Here is a 21,881-nt window from a genome sequence, read left to right on the forward strand (position 1 = left end):
TGTCTGGTATATTCACGTTATTTTGACAATCAGAGACATTAAGTCTCTTTATTTCTTCTTTTAATCTCCTCCTCCTTTATTAAACAACAATTATTATATTATATTATATTATATTATATTATATATTTCCAGTGTCCACATCTGGAAGAGAAAAACAGTAGATTAAGAAGGTGGACGGAACCACTGAGAACATGACGGGGGGGGTTAAAAAGCTGCTTCCACGTCGTTTTCTGGACTTTATCTCATCAACACTTCCTGTGCCTTTGATCCTACATTAATACGAATGATGTCGGTTGTGGGTCGAGGTTTTAATAAACCGAATAATCGAGGTTTAATCGGTGGTTGTGGCCTCCTCTACCCGTGCCTCCCCCCTCCTGTGAGGTATGTAGTGGTAGGGTCCGGCCGGGGGGCGGGCTGTGGTGGAGTAGGGGCAGACCGAGCCGAGCCAAGCCGAGGCAGGCTGTGTGTACCCGGGAGAGCCGCTCCGCTCCGCTCCGCTCTCTGGATTAATCTCTGGGTTAAACGCGGGACTTTTTATTTTACCGGACCGGAACCTCTCAGCTGACCCCCACGCGCTCCGCGTCCATGAGAGGGAATTAAAGGAGAACCGCGGGAGCGAGGATTTAAAGCCGTGATTGGACTTTTCTGCGCGTTCCCGTCCAGGTAGGTCCGGAGGGGTCCGCGGGGTCTGGGTGGAGGGGCCGGGGATGTTCTTCATGTGTGGGGGGGTGGATGGGGGGTGCAGCTTGTGTGTGTGTGTGGATGTTTGGGGGGAAAACGCCTCGCCCCCCCACCTCCTCATCCTCCTCCTCCTCCACCACCATCATCACCCTCATCTGCTCCTTCTGCTGCAGCTTTTCACGCGTGGAAATGTCTCTTTAACACTTTTTAGCCCGCAGCCGGTGGGGGAGAATAATGGAGAATAGGGGAGACTGGGGGAGGCGGATACCCCCGGTGGGGGCAGCTCTCGGGGTTCGGCCTCTGTCGCGTTTTTCCTCCATTTTCCAGCGTTAGATTCGACGCGTAAAGATCCGCTCAGTGTTTGTGTGTGTGGTGGAGGGGGGGGAGAGGGGGGAGAGGGGGGAGGCTGGGAGGTAGCACGGCTCCAGACGCCGATCCATTACCGAAGAACAAAGAAGGGAAGGCGGCAGAAAAACGATGGAAACAGACCGAGCGTCGAATCCGGATCCAGAGGGGTTTTCTGACTCCGTCTGATCCACGATCCTACATCCTATGGTCCCGATCCCGGTCCTGGATCCGGTCCCGGACCCGGTCCTGGACCCCTTGATCGATGCTGATCCTGACAGACCACCAGGATGGAGGTTATCAATCACAACCTGATCATCAGTAATCATCAGGTTTATATCAGTCATCAATAATCATCAGGTTTATATCAGTCATCAGTAATCATCAGGTTTATATCATCAATAATCATCAGGTTTATATCAGTCATCAATAATCATCAGGTTTATATCAGTCATCAATAATCATCAGGTTTATATCAGTCATCAGTAATCATCAGGTTTATATCAGTCATCAATAATCATCAGGTTTATATCATCAATAATCATCAGGTTTATATCATCAATAATCATCAGGTTTATATCAGTCATCAGTAATCATCAGGTTTATATCATCAATAATCATCAGGTTTATATCAGTCATCAGTAATCATCAGGTTTATATCAGTCATCAATAATCATCAGGTTTATATCAGTCATCAGTAATCATCAGGTTTATATCAGTCATCAATAATCATCAGGTTTATATCATCAATAATCATCAGGTTTATATCAGTCATCAATAATCATCAGGTTTATATCAGTCATCAATAATCATCAGGTTTATATCAGTCATCAGTAATCATCAGGTTTATATCAGTCATCAATAATCATCAGGTTTATATCAGTCATCAGTAATCATCAGGTTTATATCAGTCATCAATAATCATCAGGTTTATATCAGTCATCAATAATCATCAGGTTTATATCATCCATCAATAATCATCAGGTTTATATCAGTCATCAATAATCATCAGGTTTATATCATCAATAATCATCAGGTTTATATCAGTCATCAATAATCATCAGGTTTATATCAGTCATCAATAATCATCAGGTTTATATCATCAATAATCATCAGGTTTATATCAGTCATCAATAATCATCAGGTTTATATCAGTCATCAATAATCATCAGGTTTATATCAGTCATCAGTAATCATCAGGTTTATATCAGTCATCAGTAATCATCAGGTTTATATCATCAATAATCATCAGGTTTATATCAGTCATCAATAATCATCAAGTTTATATCAGTCATCAATAATCATCAAGTTTATATCAGTCATCAATAATCATCAGGTTTATATCAGTCATCAATAATCATCAGGTTTATATCAGTCATCAGTAATCATCAGGTTTATATCAGTCATCAATAATCATCAGGTTTATATCAGTCATCAATAATCATCAGGTTTATATCAGTCATCAGTAATCATCAGGTTTATATCAGTCATCAATAATCATCAGGTTTATATCAGTCATCAGTAATCATCAGGTTTATATCAGTCATCAATAATCATCAGGTTTATATCAGTCATCATCAGTAATCATCAGGTTTATATCAGTCATCAGTAATCATCAGGTTTATATCATCAATAATCATCAGGTTTATATCAGTCATCAGTAATCATCAGGTTTATATCATCAGTAATCATCAGGTTTATATCAGTCATCAATAATCATCAGGTTTGTATCAGTCATCAATAATCATCAGGTTTATATCAGTCATCAATAATCATCAGGTTTATATCAGTCATCAGTAATCATCAGGTTTATATCATCAATAATCATCAGGTTTATATCAGTCATCAATAATCATCAGGTTTATATCAGTCATCAATAATCATCAGGTTTATATCAGTCATCAATAATCATCAGGTTTATATCAGTCATCAATAATCATCAGGTTTATATCATCCATCAATAATCATCAGGTTTATATCAGTCATCAATAATCATCAGGTTTATATCAGTCATCAATAATCATAAGGTTTATATCAGTCGTCAATAATCATCAGGTTTATATCAGTCGTCAATAATCATCAGGTTTATATCAGTCGTCAATAATCATCAGGTTTATATCAGTCGTCAGTAATCATCAGGTTTATATCAGTCGTCAATAATCATCAGGTTTATATCAGTCGTCAATAATCATCAGGTTTATATCAGTCGTCAATAATCATCAGGTTTATATCATCAATAATCATCAGGTTTATATCAGTCATCAATAATCATCAGGTTTATATCAGTCATCAATAATCATCAGGTTTATATCAGTCATCAGTAATCATCAGGTTTATATCAGTCATCAGTAATCAGGTTTATATCATCAATAATCATCAGGTTTATATCAGTCATCAGTAATCATCAGGTTTATATCAGTCATCAATAATCATCAGGTTTATATCAGTCATCAATAATCATCAGGTTTATATCAGTCATCAATAATCATCAGGTTTATATCAGTCATCAGTAATCATCAGGTTTATATCAGTCATCAGTAATCATCAGGTTTATATCAGTCATCAATAATCATCAGATTTATATCAGTCATCAGTAATCATCAGGTTTATATCAGTCATCAGTAATCATCAGGTTTATATCATCAATAATCATCAGGTTTATATCAGTCATCAGTAATCATCAGGTTTATATCAGTCATCAGTAATCATCAGGTTTATATCAGTCATCAGTAATCATCAGGTTTATATCAGTCATCAGTAATCATCAGGTTTATATCAGTCATCAGTAATCATCAGGTTTATATCAGTCATCAATAATCATCAGGTTTATATCAGTCATCAGTAATCATCAGGTTTATATCAGTCATCAGTAATCATCAGGTTTATATCATCAATAATCATCAGGTTTATATCAGTCATCAGTAATCATCAGGTTTATATCAGTCATCAGTAATCATCAGGTTTATATCAGTCATCAGTAATCATCAGGTTTATATCAGTCATCAGTAATCATCAGGTTTATATCATCAATAATCATCAGGTTTATATCAGTCGTCAATAATCATCAGGTTTATATCAGTCATCAATAATCATCAGGTTTATATCATCAGTAATCATCAGGTTTATATCAGTCATTAATAATCATCAGGTTTATATCAGTCATCAGTAATCATCAGGTTTATATCAGTCATCAGTAATCATCAGGTTTATATCAGTCATCAGTAATCATCAGGTTTATATCAGTCATCAGTAATCATCAGGTTTATATCATCAATAATTATCAGGTTTATATCAGTCATCAGTAATCATCAGGTTTATATCAGTCATCAATAATCATCAGGTTTATATCATCAATAATCATCAGGTTTATATCAGTCATCAATAATCATCAGGTTTATATCAGTCATCAATAATCATCAGGTTTATATCAGTCATCAGTAATCATCAGGTTTATATCAGTCATCAGTAATCATCAGGTTTATATCATCAATAATTATCAGGTTTATATCAGTCATCAGTAATCATCAGGTTTATATCAGTCATCAGTAATCATCAGGTTTATATCAGTCATCAGTAATCATCAGGTTTATATCATCAATAATCATCAGGTTTATATCAGTCATCAATAATCATCAGGTTTATATCAGTCATCAGTAATCATCAGGTTTATATCATCAATAATCATCAGGTTTATATCATCAATAATCATCAGGTTTATATCAGTCATCAGTAATCATCAGGTTTATATCATCAATAATCATCAGGTTTATATCATCAATAATCATCAGGTTTATATCATCAATAATCATCAGGTTTATATCAGTCATCAGTAATCATCAGGTTTATATCATCAATAATCATCAGGTATATATCGGTCATCAATAATCATCAGGTTTATATCAGTCATCAGTAATCATCAGGTTTATATCATCAATAATCATCAGGTTTATATCAGTCATCAGTAATCATCAGGTTTATATCATCAATAATCATCAGGTATATATCGGTCATCAGTAATCATCAGGTTTATATCAGTCATCAGTAATCATCAGGTTTATATCATCAACAATCATCAGGTTTATATCAGTCATCAGTAATCATCAGGTATATATCGGTCATCAGTAATCATCAGGTTTATATCATCAATAATCATCAGGTTTATATCAGTAATCATTGATCTATTCATCGTTGATCTATTCATCGTTGATCTATTAATCGTTGATCTATTAGTCGTTGATCTATTAATCGTTGATCTATTCATCTTTGATCTATTCATCGTTGATCTATTCATCGTTGATCTATTCATCGTTGATCTATTCGTCGTTGATCTATTAATCGTTGATCTATTCATCTTTGATCTATTAGTCGTTGATGTATTCGTCGTTGATCTATTAGTCTTTGATCTATTAATCGTTGATCTATTAGTCGTTGATCTATTAATCGTTGATCTGTTCGTCTTTGATCTATTAATCGTTGATCTATTAGTTGTTGATCTATTCATCGTTGATCTATTAGTTGTTGATGTATTCGTCGTTGATTTATTAATCGTTGATCTATTCATCATTGATCTAATCATCGTTGACTTCCTGATTATTAAAACTAATCAGATCTAAATCCATCAGCTGATTCTAACAGAACTGGGAACGATTCATAAAATCCTCTGATTGATCTGAATGGAGTCATGTGAGGACTGGTTCTGCTGGGTTCTGCTTGGTTCTATCATACTTTCTTTTTATTATTCATTTATTGAGTTGATCCTATTTATGTAGTAAATACTTCAATGAAGAGGTCAAAGGTCACACTGTGTCTGTTTCTGAATGACTGATGGTGTGTTTCTGCTCATAACTCTAAAACTAAACCAGGTAGATTTACAGTAGTGGGCGTTAGCAACCTTTAGCAGTGGTTAACATCACAACATGAAGGTTGTGGAGTTTCCATGTTCTCCCTGTGTCTGCTGCATGTTAGCATGTTAGCTTCCTCAGGCTAATGTGACTGTCTACAGGACGACACAGATGAAGACAGTTTATTATTTAGTGGTGAACCAGACGATTAATGGACGACTCAGATAGTCGGTCTGTGGTGACGGCCATCTTTAACATCAGTCTGGAGTATCGATCAGAGAGGAGTGGATTTAATCATCAATCAACCGCTCTGTGTGTTTTATTAATTTATAATTAGAGTCTGGATTAAACACTGGTTCTGATGAGTCAGCTTTTCCTCAGAGCTGACTCATCACCAGACTCATTAACCAGTCCTCTCTTCTTCTACTGTCTCTAAACTGTAGATGTTCTTCAGACGCCAGGAATAAATTCAGAGCTCAGCATAAATAAAAACCTCCTCTTCCTATTCTTCTTCTTCTTCTTCTTCTTTAGGTCTTTTAGTTAAAGGAAGTACAAGTCTTTATGAAGGAGGACTACAATGTCCATCTGCTTTTAATGAATAAATGAAACGTGTTGTTCTCATGTCAGATGTGACACAATGAACACAGGACAACACACACTCATGTTTATGCCTCTTTGTGTGGGCCCTGTTCTCTCGGGGTAAATGTCCTCACAAAGATAGTAGGACAAATACCACACACACTCTCAGGATGAGCCGAGGAACATACAGGAAACAATCAGCTGACACTTCCACTTCCTGGTCCATGACCTCTGACCTCCAGCAGCTGGTCTGTGGTCAGGAAGAAGACGTCTCTACAGCGGTATAGGGGACATCTGTCCTCATCCTGACAAGACAAGAGTATGCTGTGATATGATGAGATATGATGAGATGATATATGATGAGATGAGATGAGATGAGATCTGATATAAGATGAGATGAGATATGATGAGATATGATGAGATGAGATGAGATGAGATACGATGAGATATGATGAGATGAGATGAGATGAGATGATATATGATGAGATGAGATATGATGAGATGAGATGATATATGATATGATATGAGATGAGATATGATGAGATGAGATGATATATGATATGATATGAGATGAGATATGATGAGATGAGATGATATATGATGAGATGAGGTGAGATATGATGAGATGAGATATGATGAGATGAGATGATATAAGATGAGATGAGATGAGATGATATAAGATGAGATGAGATGAGATGATATATGATGAGATGAGGTGAGATATGATGAGATGAGATATGATGAGATGAGGTGAGATATGATGAGATGAGGTGAGATATGATGAGATGAGATGAGATGAGATATGATGAGATGAGGTGAGATATGATGAGATGAGGTGAGATATGATGAAATGAGATGAGATGAGATATGATGAGATGAGATGAGATGATATATGATGAAGGTGGCTGATGAGGCCAGACAGACAGGTCGACAGACAGACAGACAGACAGGTGGACGGACAGACAGACAGACAGGTAGACAGACAGACAGGTGGACAGACAGACAGACAGACAGACAGGCAGGTAGACAGACAGACAGGTAGACAGGTAGACAGACAGACTGGTGGATGGACAGACAGACAGGTAGACAGACAGACAGGTGGACGGACAGACAGACAGACAGGTGGACGGACAGACAGACAGGTGGACGGACAGACAGACAGACAGACAGACAGACAGGTAGGTAGACAGACAGAGGGACAGAAAACACTTAAAGACAGAATAGAGTAAATAAAGTCTGGGTCCAATTGTCTGAGGTAAATAAACATGTGTCTTGGTGGATGAAAGCTGTTGTTGGTTTTATTCGTTTACAGTTGTCCCTCGCTATAAAGCGGTTCACCTTTCGCGGCCTCGCAGTTTCGCGGATTTTTTTAGTGCAATTTTGCATGCTTTTTTTTTTTTTTTTTTTTTTTTACAGCGCATTGTTTTCTGTGTCCTGATTGGCTAAGGGAGAGCCCGCGTGTCGTCTTTTGCGTCCTGATTGGCTAAGGGACTGTAGACCATTGTCAATCAATCTCCTCCGTACGGTGTCTCTTGTACAGTACAGAATGCGTTCAGCTTGCCAAATTTACATATACAGTATCTTTGATCGCTGGCAGTGTGACTGAAGTGCGGTATGTTTGCAAGTTATTGAGAAAAGTGTATAAAGTGTGTAGTGAGGGGTTTTGCAACCTTAAAACATTTATAATCATTGTAAAAAATAAAGCTGACTACTTCGCGGATTTCGCCTATTGCGGGTTATTTTTAGAACGTAACTCCCGCGATAAACGAGGGACCACTGTATTGTATTTTTTGTATTTATCTATAAACAAGTCATAGTCAACGTGTTAATAATGTGTACGTCACAAACTCTAGTGTCTGTGGAAGCAGGAAGTGATGAAAGCAGCTGTAACGCTGTGGAAAGAAAGCAGAAGCTAAAGTGTGGTGGTAGTAACTAGTTGCCCCTGTAGAGGGCAGTAATACGCCCTGTAGACACTAAACTGATCAAATCAGCAGAGAACTGGATGGAGAACCTTTAGAAGGACAGGTTGATCTGATGGTTCTCAACTAGAACTTAGTTCTCTACATTTACTGTGGACGTGAACTGAGACAGGAAGTGTCTTTGTGTTGGACAGGTTGAATAATAAGAAGCTGATTAGTTCAGTCCATGTTGATGAGAGGATTAAAAACCTGAGAAACATCCTTTAAGGTTCATTTAGAACAGATGAAATAAATGAGATTGATGCTGATGTTAAATCTGTAGTTCATCGTTAATATATATATAATAATCTATCTTTATGTAAACGTCTTGTCTGTGAATGGATGAGCATCTTTTAATGATCATGTCAGAAATAGTTCAACTTAGACCAATAATCAGAGGTTACAGGTCATCCATCTTCACTGATTATTAAGTGACTAGAGATATAAATACAGCTGGGAGTCATCTGCATAGTGTTCCTAATGATTTGGCGTCACGGACGTTTAACGTGAACAAAACCCTGAAGAGTCCTCAGTGTGTTTTATCAGTTTAAAGCCGTCAGTGATAAGTGAAGGTTTGAATGATGCGTAGAGTTCAGGGTTCAGAGTCTTTTTGTCGACTCTCCTGATAAATAACAACATTTCTGACCTGGTGGACGACGATCGTCTCTTTAACCGTCATCTCTGCAGAGCTGCAGTGTTTCCTCAGAGCAGCTGAGCCTATTTTAAACCTGTGGTCGTACTGGATTTCCACAGCGAGCACGTCTCAGACGGACCACAGACACTAAAAGCTTTCTACTGCTCCTGCTTCTCGCTGTGATCGTCATTTATCGGCTGCTAAGTTACAGTTCTGTTGATCACATTTATAAACCCTGACCAATGACAACCAGACTTCTGTCTTTTAACTTTTGACTCATAAACCTCAGACAACGGTCGTTTATCAAACAGGAGCTGGTTTTAGTGTCTGAAACAGCGTTAGCCATTAGCTTTTAGCTGTTAGCTTTTAGCCGTTAGCTCCGAGATGTCCTCTGGAGGCAGTGGACTAAGGTTGATCAGGTTGTTCTGATGGAAATGAATCAAGCTAGTTTTAAAGAACCTCTTTTGAGATCTTGAATCAGATCAGTGAGACTAGACCAGAGTCCTCCAGAGTCCTCCAGAGTCCTCCAGAGTCCTCCAGAGGACAGAGCTCAACTAAACCACTCATGAGTGCTATCTGCTGTGTCTGGTGGGTTGGATCTAAATGAAGTTAGAAACTGACAAACACCACTCCACCCAGTGCCCTCTGGGTAATGGAGTGTAAGTCATGTCAATGACAGCAGAGAACCAGAGAGAACCAGTCCATCTGGGCAGGTGGCCCGGGTTGTGCTGGAACCAGACAGTTAGAGGTCTTATCCCCGGGACAACCCCTAACCACTAACATACCACCATGATACCAGGGGCGTCCTGATCCAGTTTTCTTGTCAAAGTTAAAGTGGTGTGGAGAGGGGAGCTGGTCTCTAGTTCCTGTGGAGAGGGGAGCTGGTCTTTAGTTCCTGCGGAGAGGGTAGCTGGTCTCGAGCATCTGCGGAGAGGGGAGCTGGTCTTTAGTTCCTGCGGAGAGGGGAGCTGGTCTTTAGTTCCTGCGGAGAGGGGAGCTGGTCTTTAGTTCCTGCGGAGAGGGGAGCTGGTCGTCTTTAGTTCCTGCGGAGAGGGGAGCTGGTCTTTAGTTCCTGCGGAGAGAGGAGCTGGTCTCTAGCTCTTGCGGAGAGGGGAGCTGGTCTTTAGTTCCTGCGGAGAGGGGAGCTGGTCTTTAGTTCCTGCGGAGAGGGGAGCTGGTCTCTAGCTCCTGCGGAGAGGGGAGCTGGTCTTTAGTTCCTGCGGAGAGGGGAGCTGGTCGTCTTTAGTTCCTGCGGAGAGGGCGGCTGGTCTTTAGTTCCTGCGGAGAGGGGAGCTGGTCTTTAGTTCCTGCGGAGAGGGTAGCTGGTCGTCTTTAGTTCCTGCGGAGAGGGGAGCTGGTCTCTAGCTCCTGCGGAGAGGGGAGCTGGTCTTTAGTTCCTGCGGAGAGGGTAGCTGGTCTCTAGCTCCTGCGGAGAGGGGAGCTGGTCTTTAGTTCCTGCGGAGAGGGGAGCTGGTCGTCTTTAGTTCCTGCGGAGAGGGCGGCTGGTCTTTAGTTCCTGCGGAGAGAGGAGCTGGTCTCTAGCTCCTGCGGAGAGGGGAGCTGGTCTTTAGTTCCTGCGGAGAGGGGAGCTGGTCTTTAGTTCCTGCGGAGAGGGGAGCTGGTCGTCTTTAGTTCCTGCGGAGAGGGGAGCTGGTCTCTAGCTCCTGCGGAGAGGGGAGCTGGTCTTTAGTTCCTGCGGAGAGGGGAGCTGGTCTTTAGTTCCTGCGGAGAGGGGAGCTGGTCGTCTTTAGTTCCTGCGGAGAGGGCGGCTGGTCTTTAGTTCCTGCGGAGAGAGGAGCTGGTCTCTAGCTCCTGCGGAGAGGGGAGCTGGTCTTTAGTTCCTGCGGAGAGGGTAGCTGGTCTCTAGCTCCTGCGGAGAGGGGAGCTGGTCTTTAGTTCCTGCGGAGAGAGGAGCTGGTCTCTAGCTCCTGCGGAGAGGGGAGCTGGTCTTTAGTTCCTGCGGAGAGGGGAGCTGGTCTCTAGCTCCTGCGGAGAGGGGAGCTGGTCTCTAGCTCCTGCGGAGAGGGGAGCTGGTCTCTAGCTCCTGCGGAGAGGGGAGCTGGGGCCTCATGTACGAACGTTGCTCAAGTACAAAAACGTTACGTAAGTACTCGCTCACGTAAAAGTTCAGATGTATCAAGAGTGAAATGTCCGGGAATTTTGTACGTGGCTACGCCAACGACGTGGCTGGCGTAAGTAGGATTCTACAGATATCGATCCTTTGGCGACACTTAGAGGTGATGCCGGGAAACTGTCATAAATGTGAAAACTATTACTCCGACCGATCGGGACTGTGCCGGTCGACCCTGAGCAGATCCGTGCCAGCAGTGTGGGACGGAGTTATCCACATATCAGCCAGGTATATCAGATACCCACAATGCATCTGAACAGGTCAACATTAAAGAGCAATCTGCAGCGAGAGACGGTTTTCTGAATGTAATCAGAGCTATCGACTGCACACACATTGCTATAAAAGCGCCATCGCATGAATTTGTAAATGTCAACAGGAAGATCATACGTGATGCGCAAATGCAAGTAAACATTGTGGCAGCGTGCCAAAGAACACATTTTACGCATCCCCACTCCAGTGAGTAGCGTCTCCAATTCTATTTCTGTGAAGTTCTTCTTCTTTACCGTCTTACTCATTCTTATGTTTTCGTTTTCTGATCGCGCAGAGATGGGAATCTCAGGTGCAGAGTCAATTTAAATATAATTTCCATATTTAAAATGGGCGTGGACAGGGAGGAGTCGGGTACGTTCAATCGGGATGTACAAAGGAAATGTGCTTCGAAATGCTTCTAAATCTGAACTTACGTCACGATTTACAAGGAAATCTACGCAACTGTTAGTACATGAGGCCCCAGGTCTTTAGTTCCTGCGGAGAGGGGAGCTGGTCTTTAGCTCCTGCGGAGAGGGTAGCTGGTCTCTAGCTCCTGCGGAGAGGGGAGCTGGTCTCTAGCTGGAGCAGAGCTGGTCTTCTGTTAGCGTTAGCCTATAGTTAGCATCACTGCTCTTTAATCCTGTGTCTCTGAAGATGAGTCCAGACTAGGGATGCAAGCAATTAATCGATTATCGATTAATTGTCGATAAGAAATTACTCGATTAAAATGAATTAATTGCAATTAATTGCATTTTGAACCCGTAATTCCCCGGCAGTCCTCGTGGGGGCGCTCTTGACGCCAGATGTACTTGATGCACACGCGGGAACACAAGCGAAGCAGGGCTCTGACGACGACAACAGACAAACGAGAAGCGGTACACTGACAGGATGAAGAGGGCAAAAGTTGGTCAATGACGACAACGACGCCAAATGCACAATATGTGGAAGTATTTTAAAGTACAACAACTCCACAACTTCATTAAATTACCACCTTAATATGTCACATTCAGCCGTGCTACAAACAGCGAGTGGTTCAGAATATGTTTGATATGCTACCAAAATGTTATTCCCTGCCCTCAAGTAAGCTCAGAATAAATCTTTGATTAGCCCTCTCGTGCATAGCGGTCACAACAGTGGACAGCTACTAAAAAGTCATTTTCTCTTTAATGCAATGGTTTCTACGGTGGAACTGCATATCAGCCTCTAGAGTGCTCTCTGCTGCCCTACTCCATTAAAGGTCTATTCAGTGGTCAGTTGGTGTAACTGCAAGTAAACTTCCTCTGAATCCAACGTTACAAGTCAGTGTATAATTGTTCTATTTATAAGCTATTCATTTAAAATATAACTTTTTGTGCAGATTAGCTGTAGTTTGTGTTACTATACTAATTATTTTATAATTAATTAAAGATTTATTCTGAGCTTACTTGAGGGCAGGGAATAACATTTTGGTAGCATATCAAACATATTCTGTAGATAGAACCTATTCAGAGGGAAATTCAGCCTCTCAGAAAAATTGCCGCTTATCAATTAATCGATCATCGATCGATAAGATGAAACAACTATCGATTAATGAATTACTCGATAATTTGCATCCCTAGTCCAGACTCTGTCCAGCGTCGTCTCGGTGGACACATCCAGCGTTTAGTCCAGGATAAATGGAACTATGTGGAGAGGTCAGAGGTCACCATGAATGAATGAGTTCAGTGTTTACGGTTTAGTTGGACAACGACCAAACTCTGCTTGGATCCTCCTCATCCTCCTCATCCTCATCCTCCTCCTCATCCTCCTCCTCCTCCTCCTCCTCCTCGTCCTCCTCCTCTGTCAGAGCAAAAACTTCTTTTCATTTTAAACCAAACAACTTTAAAGAGGTGGGGACCCTGTCTAAAGGTGGGGGACAGGTGGGGGCGCTGTCTAAAGGTGGGGGCCCTGTTTAAAGGTGGGGGCCCTGTTTAAAGGTGGGGGTCCTGTCTAAAGGTGGGGGCCCTGTTTAAAGGTGGGGGCCCTGTCTAAAGGTGGGGGACAGGTGGGGGCGCTGTCTAAAGGTGGGGGCGCTGTCTAAAGGTGGGGGTCCTGTCTAAAGGTGGGGGCCCTGTTTAAAGGTGGGGGCTCTGTTTAAAGGTGGGGGCCCTGTCTAAAGGTGGGGGCCCTGTCTAAAGGTGGGGGCCCTGTCTAAAGGTGGGGGTCCTGTCTAAAGGTGGGGGCCCTGTTTAAAGGTGGGGGCCCTGTCTAAAGGTGGGGGACAGGTGGGGGCCCTGTCTAAAGGTGGGGGACAGGTGGGGGCGCTGTCTAAAGGTGGGGGTCCTGTCTAAAGGTGGGGGCCCTGTTTAAAGGTGGGGGCGCTGTCTAAAGGTGGGGGTCCTGTCTAAAGGTGGGGGCCCTGTTTAAAGGTGGGGGCCCTGTCTAAAGGTGGGGGCCCTGTCTAAAGGTGGGGGACAGGTGGGGGCCCTGTCTAAAGGTGGGGGTCCTGTCTAAAGGTGGGGGCCCTGTCTAAAGGTGGGGGCCCTGTCTAAAGGTGGGGGACAGGTGGGGGCCCTGTCTAAAGGTGGGGGACAGGTGGGGGCGCTGTCTAAAGGTGGGGGCCCTGTTTAAAGGTGGGGGCCCTGTCTAAAGGTGGGGGTCCTGTCTAAAGGTGGGGGCCCTGTCTAAAGGTGGGGGCCCTGTCTAAAGCCCTGGTCCTGTTTTAAGATGTCCCCTCCTTTGACAGAAACCAGAGACTCTGATCGTCTAAACATGTCTGACCCTGAGCGGCTCCGTCGGCGGCCATGTTGGCTCCAGTTAAACAAACACTGGAGGATAAACAGTGACACCAGAACTGGTTGTGACGTCATGGTTCTAGAGGTTCTAGAGTTCTTGTCTGTTTAATAAATGTTTCAAACCAACCTCTTTGTAGTTTTGTGGTGTCTCTCCGTCGTCCATCGTCTCCTTTAGCCCGTCTTGGTTCTGGGTCTTGAACCAGGTCCAGGTCTCAGTAATGAGCAGAGAGAAGTACTGTATTCATTATTATTATTATTATTATTATTAGTTGTCCATGCATCGGCGTAGCTAAAGTGTCTGCTCAGGACAAGCTGCAGGGTGAAAGGCATCAAACCTGGTGACGTGGTAGAAGTCCTATCATGTCACTTTACCAAGGTGTCATTACACATGCCTGCAGCTAGGTGGCGCTATAATAAAACACTTTACGTTTTGGCTCATATCTCTAGAACCGTGTGTCCCAGAAACAAAATTCGTTCTCCCTCTGGTTCCTTATATAGCCCTGGTTCTAATGGACTAGGCCACGCCCATTTCCGCCTGCCATTTTTTTTACGCCATTTTGAAAAAAATTGCACCTCAAAGCAAAATCAACTCCTCCTAGCCCGTTCTTCTAATTCTCACCAAACTTGGCATGTTCCATTTATGGACAAAGATAATGAAAAGTTCTCTGAAGAACTTTATCAGAGTTATTGATTACAACGTTAATGGATAATTAGTTTTTATGGCGTGGAACAGTATAACTCCAAAGCTAATATTTTGTGAAGTATATACCCAAACTGAATCAGACTTGATATCATTGATAATAATATGATTCTGTACAAACACCCCAACTTTTGTGACCCTTGGTCTCTAGGGGGCGCTACAGGTGACTAGTGGCTCTGGGTTGGGAACGACTTCCCCACAGCATGGACCCCTTAATGATCGCTTGCTATCATCTAGTTATTATTATTATTATTATTATTAGAACCAGGTATAGAACCAAGAACCAGTATACAACTTCCCTGACTCCACCCCCCTGCCCTGACTCCACCCCCCTGCCCTGTCTCTGCCCCACCGCGGCTATGAACCCATCCCCCTCTGTGTGAATGAATGAACCAACAAAGACTCATTGTGCTGCCGTTTCCTGTTGGTCAGGAGGTCTGACACTGAGCTGGTTGATAGAACTCGGTCGGACGGTTCTGGAGGTTTATGTTCTGGTAGAACTCGGTCGGACGGTTCTGGAGGTTTATGTTCTGGTAGAACTCGGTCGGACGGTTCTGGAGGTTTATGTTCTGGTAGAACTCGGTCGGACGGTTCTGGAAGTTTATGTTCTGATCCAGATTCTGATCCAGTCATTTAGGAGGTTTAAATTCATCCATATTTAAACATCTTCTATAACCTCAGACACTCTGAGAGGTCTGAACCCTGGAACCAGGTCTGAACCAGGTCTGATCCAGGTCTGAACCCTGGAACCAGGTCTGAACCAGGTCTGAACCCTGGAACCAGGTCTGATCCAGGTCTGAACCAGGTCTGAACCCTGGAACCAGGTCTGATCCAGGTCTGAACCCTGGAACCAGGTCTGAACCAGGTCTGAACTCTGGAACCAGGTCTGAACCAGGTCTGAACCAGGTCTAACACATACAGTAACGCACTATCATCCATCTGTCTCTCTGTCTCCGTCTCTCTGTGTCTGTCTCTGTCTCTGTCTCTGTCTCTCAGTCTCTGTCTCTCTGTCTCTCTGTCTCTGTCTCTGTCTCTGTCTCTCAGTCTCTGTCTCTCTGTCTCTGTCTCTCTGTCTGTGTCTCTGTCTCTCTTTCTCTCTGTCTGTCTCTCTGTCTGCTCCTTTGTCCACAAACATGTGATGTGAAGACCAGACTGAGACAAGTCCCTGACTTATTTACGTAGAGCGCTGGAGGCGTCCTTACAGGTGTAGAGGTTTAAAACCTGTTCAGACCTGGTGTAGAGTAAAGGTCAGGGGTCAGGGAGTGTTTTATGTGAATGGAATGTCCTCACAGAGATAGAAACATGCTGTGAGACGTTTCCATGGAGACCAGTGAATCACGAGACAACAGACGGAAACAGATCAATAACTGTCTCTGGTTTCTGGTAAACAAAACCAGCTGGAGGAGGAGGAGGTGGTTCATCCAGGTCCTGATATGTCCTCCTAAAAGACGAGCTGAGACAAAGACATCTGGACCCAGAAGATGTCTGTTAACGACATGGACCTGGACCTGGACCTGGACCTGGAGGAACCTGTTCTGATCCTGTCTCCTGTCAATGGTTCTTTGATGATCCATTAATGTCTAGAGACTCCTCAGATGATGCAGATCTCAGGTCCAGGTCCAGGTCCAGGTCCAGACTCTAGTCAGAGCTGATGAACCGTCATAAAGACGTGTGTCTGTCCAGCGTCTCACAGTCTGACGTCTTGACTTATTTATTCATTATTTATGTTTCTGGTAATAAATAAACCTTCATGTTCCATGTTTGTCCATTGTCATGGTGACGTAGTGTCCAGACTGAAGGAAATGTCTCTTTGTCTTTTTGCAGCCATGTCCCAGTGAAGCTGTCTCTCCATCAGACCTGCAGCCAGCTCTTCTCCCCTCCTGTCCTCCTCTGTCCCTCCATCCTGTCCTCCTCCTCCTCTTCCTCTTCCTCCTCCTCCTCCTCCTCTCTCTGTCCACCATGCTTTCCTCTCCAGTGCTCCTCCTCTCCCTCCTCCTTCTCTCCTCCCCCCTCCGCTCTGCCCCGGCTGCTCCTCCCTCCCCGTCTGAGGCGTCATCCAGGGTGGTGTACCGAGCCTTTGACACCTCCCTCACCCACCTGACCGTCCACCGGAGGACAGGTGAGGTGTTCGTCGGCGCCGTCAACCGAGTCCTGAAGCTGTCGGCCAATCTGACGGAGCTGAGGAGTCACATGACCGGACCTGTGGAGGACAACGCCAAGTGTTACCCTCCGCCCAGCGTCAGGGCCTGCGCTCACCGGTCTGTCTCACCTGTCTGTCCGTCCTGTCTCACCTGTCAGTCTCACCTGTCTGTTCCACCTGTCTTTCTGTCCTGTCCCACCTGTCCCTCTGTCCTGTCTGACCTGTCTTTCTTACTTGTCCCATCCGTCTCACCTGTCCCTCTGTCCTGTCTGACCTGTCTTTCTTACATGTCTCCCCTGTCTCTCTGACCTGTTCCACCTGTCAGTCTCACCTGTCTGTCTCTCTGACCTGTCCGTCCTCAGCCTGGAGTCTTCAGACAACGTCAACAAGCTGTTGCTGATGGACTACTCTGGGAACCGTCTGGTGGCGTGCGGTTCCATCTGGCAGGGCGTCTGTCAGTTCCTCAGACTGGAGGATCTCTTCAAACTGGGAGAACCGCATCACCGCAAGGAGCACTACCTGTCTGGAGCCAGAGAGGCTGATGGGATGGCAGGTAGGTTGGAGAGGAGGCGGAGCTCCAGAGTCAGATGAGATGATGTGTTCTGGAGGTGTTAGCCTAGCTTAGCACAAAGATGCACTGGATCCAATGCTAACAAAACCACCTGCCACCACTCTGCTTCTCAAATTCCTTTATAAAAGCTATCAGCTAACCGATGCTATGCTAACTTTAGATCTGATGGTGGTGAGATGATACTCAGGCTAATGTTATTTCTCAAACTGCTAACCCAGAGTAGCATTAGCTCGACAGATTGAAGTTTTATGTCTGTCTCTTGTGTCCAGTAGGTTTAGGAAGTATTGAAACTAGCTTAACACAAAATGTGTAATATTTCAGTGAAACATGTTAGCATGAGCTGTGGCTAAACTAACAGGGGCTAATCCTCTGCTAGTCTGGTTAGCTCCAAACATTTAAAGCTTTTCAACGATCCGGAAACACTCGTTAAATTAAATCTGCTCCAGTGTTTCAACCTGCAGATGATTGACAGCTAGACGTTGTCCTACAGCAGATGATTGACAGCTAGACGTTGTCCTACAGCAGATGATTGACAGCTAGACGTTCATTCAATTAGTTCAAGATCCTGGAGACGTCCAGAGACATACTCAGCAACACATTTCTTGGTTCTTAGTCCATGTTTCATGTGGTTCCTGGTTCATGTGGTTCCCGGGTTCCTGGTCCATGGTTCTTGGTTCATGGGGTTCCTGGGTCCTGGTTTGTGACTCCCTGTGTTTCTCTGCAGGCGTGGTGGTCGGGGAGGATGACTGGATGTCTGACCCTAGGAGGAAGAAGCCGGTGAAGGGCAGCAGTCGTCTGTTCATCGGCGCCGCCATCGACGGGAAGTCGGAGTATTTCCCAACGCTGTCGAGCAGGAAGCTGGTGGCGGACGAAGAGAACGTCGAAATGTTCTCTCTGATTTACCAGGACGAGTTTGTGTCGTCGCAGATCAAGATCCCGTCGGACACGCTGTCGCTCTACCCGGCCTTCGACATCTACTACGTCTACGGCTTCTCCAGCCGCTCCTACGTCTACTTCCTGACGCTGCAGCTGGACACTCAGCTGACGCAGATGGACGCCGGCGGAGAGAAGTTCTTCACCTCTAAGATCGTGAGGATGTGCTCCAACGACACCGAGTTCTACTCCTACGTGGAGTTTCCTCTGGGCTGCACCAAGGACGGCGTGGAGTACCGGCTGGTCCAGGCGGCCTACAAACAGAAACCGGGACGGCGGTTGGCCCAGGCTCTGGGTCTGTCCGAGGACGACGACATCCTGTTCGTCGTCTTCTCTCAGGTGACTTGTCCTCATCGTCCTTCGTGCTGATTGGACGGTTCGGTCTCTGGGGTTGGATTTGATCCTGGACTCTTTTTGTTTTCAGGGTCAGAAGAATCGCTCTAACCCCCCGAGGGAGACGGTCCTGTGTCTGTTCACCCTCCACAACATCAACCTGGCCATGAGGGAGAGGATCCGCTCCTGTTACCGTGGCGAGGGACGCCTCTCGTTACCGTGGTTACTCAACAAGGAGCTGGCCTGCATCCACACGGTGAGAGACAGGAGACGTTGAGGGGACGTCTCTGGTTTAGACACGTCCACATATAAAATAAAAGCTTGTCATTGTGTGTGATGATGATTTACTGTCCTCAGATCAGAAACCTGTGTTTAGCTCAGCTTTACTCACAGACACCTCGTTATAATAGAAATATAAATACTTCATGTTGAAATATAAAAATATAAAGTTGTTTATTATTATCATTTTATTTCCTTGATGGAGATTGAACCCAGAGTCTCTGTTCCCGCTGTGGGGTTATTTCAGGTCATGGGGGGGCTGATGTTCTCATTCATGGCGGTAATGGCCTGCAGCGGTAACCGTGGCAACCAGGCAGGGAAACCCGCCAGGAGACGAGTTCTGGACTCTTGGTTGGAGTCGAAGTTGCCCACAGCAACCATCCAGTCACAGCCAATCAGACTCATGCTGATGAAATATGAGACAGTGACCCAAAGGGGGGGGGGTGAAGGGGCGGGGCTTACGTCCAGACTGACCTCCTTCTTTTATCATAAACAGTGGGGAGTGTGTTAGTGTGTGTTAGTGTGTGTTCATGCATGTATGTTAGGACGTGACAGGGGACGTGTCCGTGTCTTTGTGTGGAGGACGTCCTGACTGTGGTTGGGTTCCAGCTCCAGGTGTGTGTTGGTTGTAAGGAGTCAGTGTTGTTGTTGTGTGGGTGAACACAATTAACAGACAACAGAAGGAGAAGAAGACGAAGAAGAAGAAGAAGAAGAAGAAGAAGTTCAGAGGTGGAGCTAAAATAAATAACTAATATCAGATGATTTAAAACGTCTGAATGAACCTGATGCTGATCAGGACGTCGCTTCTTTAGTTCGTATAAAAACTCTGAAGGAACCAGAACGCGTTCATTCATTCATTCATCAGTGGTAGAGGACTGTAGATCAGCTCCAGTCTGGTTCTACTTCCTGGTCCCTGGTTCCTCTCAGTGAGTCCATCTTTAACTCCACAGTGTTTCCATCCAGCCTCTAATAACAGGGTGGTGTCTAACCTCTGAGAGAGGGAGGGACCCTGGAATAAACCTTCTCCTCCCTCTTCTCTCTGGAACACCTTCAGATCCTCCATGAACCTAGAGACCAGTCACATTAAAGGAACTAAAGGAAGTAAAGGTGGACTCGTCAGACTGAGGATCTGTGTCTGGACGTGATGCTGTCATGAATAAAAACTAAAACATCAGTATATTTAAAATAATTCTGTAGAAAACCAGGAGCTAACATGCTAGTTTTAGCATAAATCACTTCCTGTTGTTGTTGTTGTTGTGATGCTGAGAAGCAGCTTCAACATGTCTGAAGGTTCATCCAGGTCCTGAAATGTCCTCCTAAAGGACACGATGAGACAGACCGGACTAGAAGACGTGTCCTCCAAGTGTTTAGAGCTGAACACTTGGAGGACACGTCTTCTACAAACACAACAAGTCCTGATTTCTTGGACACAACCTCAAATGTCCATGTTCACAGCTGGGAGGACATTGTGCTTTTGTCTTCTGTGGACAAACTGTCGTCTCCAGAGTCTTGTCCCAGGGTTGAGGTTACCTGCAGAGGTCTGGACGAAGCCTCCGTCCTATCTCAGGTGGTTAATGTCCTTCTCCTCTTCCGTCCACAGCCGAAGCAGATCGGAGACGATTTCTGCGGCCAGGTGTTGAACCAGCCGCTCGGAGGCCTGATGGCGATCGAAGGAAGCCCGCTGTACGAGGACCGCACTGAGGGCATGGGCGCCGTGGCGGCCTACACCTACGGAGAACACATGGTGGTGTTTGTAGGAACCAGGAGTGGACAACTGAAGAAGGTAGGGGGGAGGGATGTGGGGGGGGGTGCTCTATGATGAGAGAATGAACTCTGAGCCACATGGTTTGGTGTCGGCCAACGTCGTTAAAGGTGAGGCTGAGTAGAGGTGAGACGGTGCTCCCTCATCTCATCTCATCTCATCTCAGTTAAATCTAGTTTCACTCGTTCTCTGCAGATTCAAACTGACACTGAAAGCTTTTCTTAAAAACAATGCTCCCTCCTCCTCCTCCTCCTCATCCTTCTCCTCCTCCTCCTCCTCCTCCATTAGCACAAAGTGAATTAGTGGAAATGAGCCAATCAGCTGTGGCACTGAGAAGGAGCTAAGCCGTTATTGGTTAATGAGACGTTGGGGAGTTAAAGCTTTTATTCCAATAACACTGATGTGTGTCTGCACCTGCTGCTCCTCCTCCTCCTCCTCCTCCTCCTCTTTCTGCAGCCAGAGGCATCAATTCATGATGATTGTCAGGAGGTGTCAGCTCCTCCCCACATGATCACTTCAGTCATCACCCATCATGCTTTAATGTCTCATCTCTGATTGGTTCCATGGTTCAGACTCTGACATTCATGCTGGCTAGCATCGTGGCTAGCATCGTGGTCGGCATCGTGTTTTTTTTTTAATTTAGTTTATTTGATAGGGACAATGCAGGTTAACATAGTAACACTTCCACTCGTTACAAACAAGTCAATGTGACTGATGTTCTGCATACAGAGATTATAGCTAATGCTAGTTTCCAACTCCCGTCCCTAGTTAGGCTTTTAAGAGAAAAAAGAAAGCAAGAAGAAAGACATCAAAACTACATAATACAATAAAATGTACAATACATCTGAAATCATACCAAGTCATGAACCATTAAAAGTGCATACAGCTCTGATTTTGTTTCAGCCAGACTTTAACATTTGCATTAAAAATTTTAATGACTCGGGTTAGTTTTATTTCAGTCGGTAGTGAATTCCACATCTGGGAGCCCTTTA

The 21,881-nt window shown here is 44.4% G+C and overlaps 1 protein-coding gene across 1 annotated transcript; it reads left to right on the forward strand.

Annotated features, from left to right (window-relative positions):
- Positions 1–653: 653 nt before the first annotated feature.
- Positions 654–20,910, forward strand: LOC311509762 (plexin A3-like; the record flags this gene model as incomplete). Its single annotated transcript, XM_084575194.1, has 6 exons — positions 654–663; positions 16,696–17,129; positions 17,374–17,564; positions 18,307–18,854; positions 18,940–19,104; positions 20,728–20,910. Coding segments are annotated over exons 2-6 (1,386 nt in total), but the record flags the coding sequence as incomplete, so codon positions are not given.
- Between the last annotated feature and the right edge of the window lie 971 nt (positions 20,911–21,881).

This window comes from Chelon labrosus (genome assembly GCF_963514085.1).
Source record: "Chelon labrosus genome assembly, contig: SCAFFOLD_67, whole genome shotgun sequence".
In the NCBI taxonomy this organism is placed as follows: domain Eukaryota; kingdom Metazoa; phylum Chordata; class Actinopteri; order Mugiliformes; family Mugilidae; genus Chelon; species Chelon labrosus.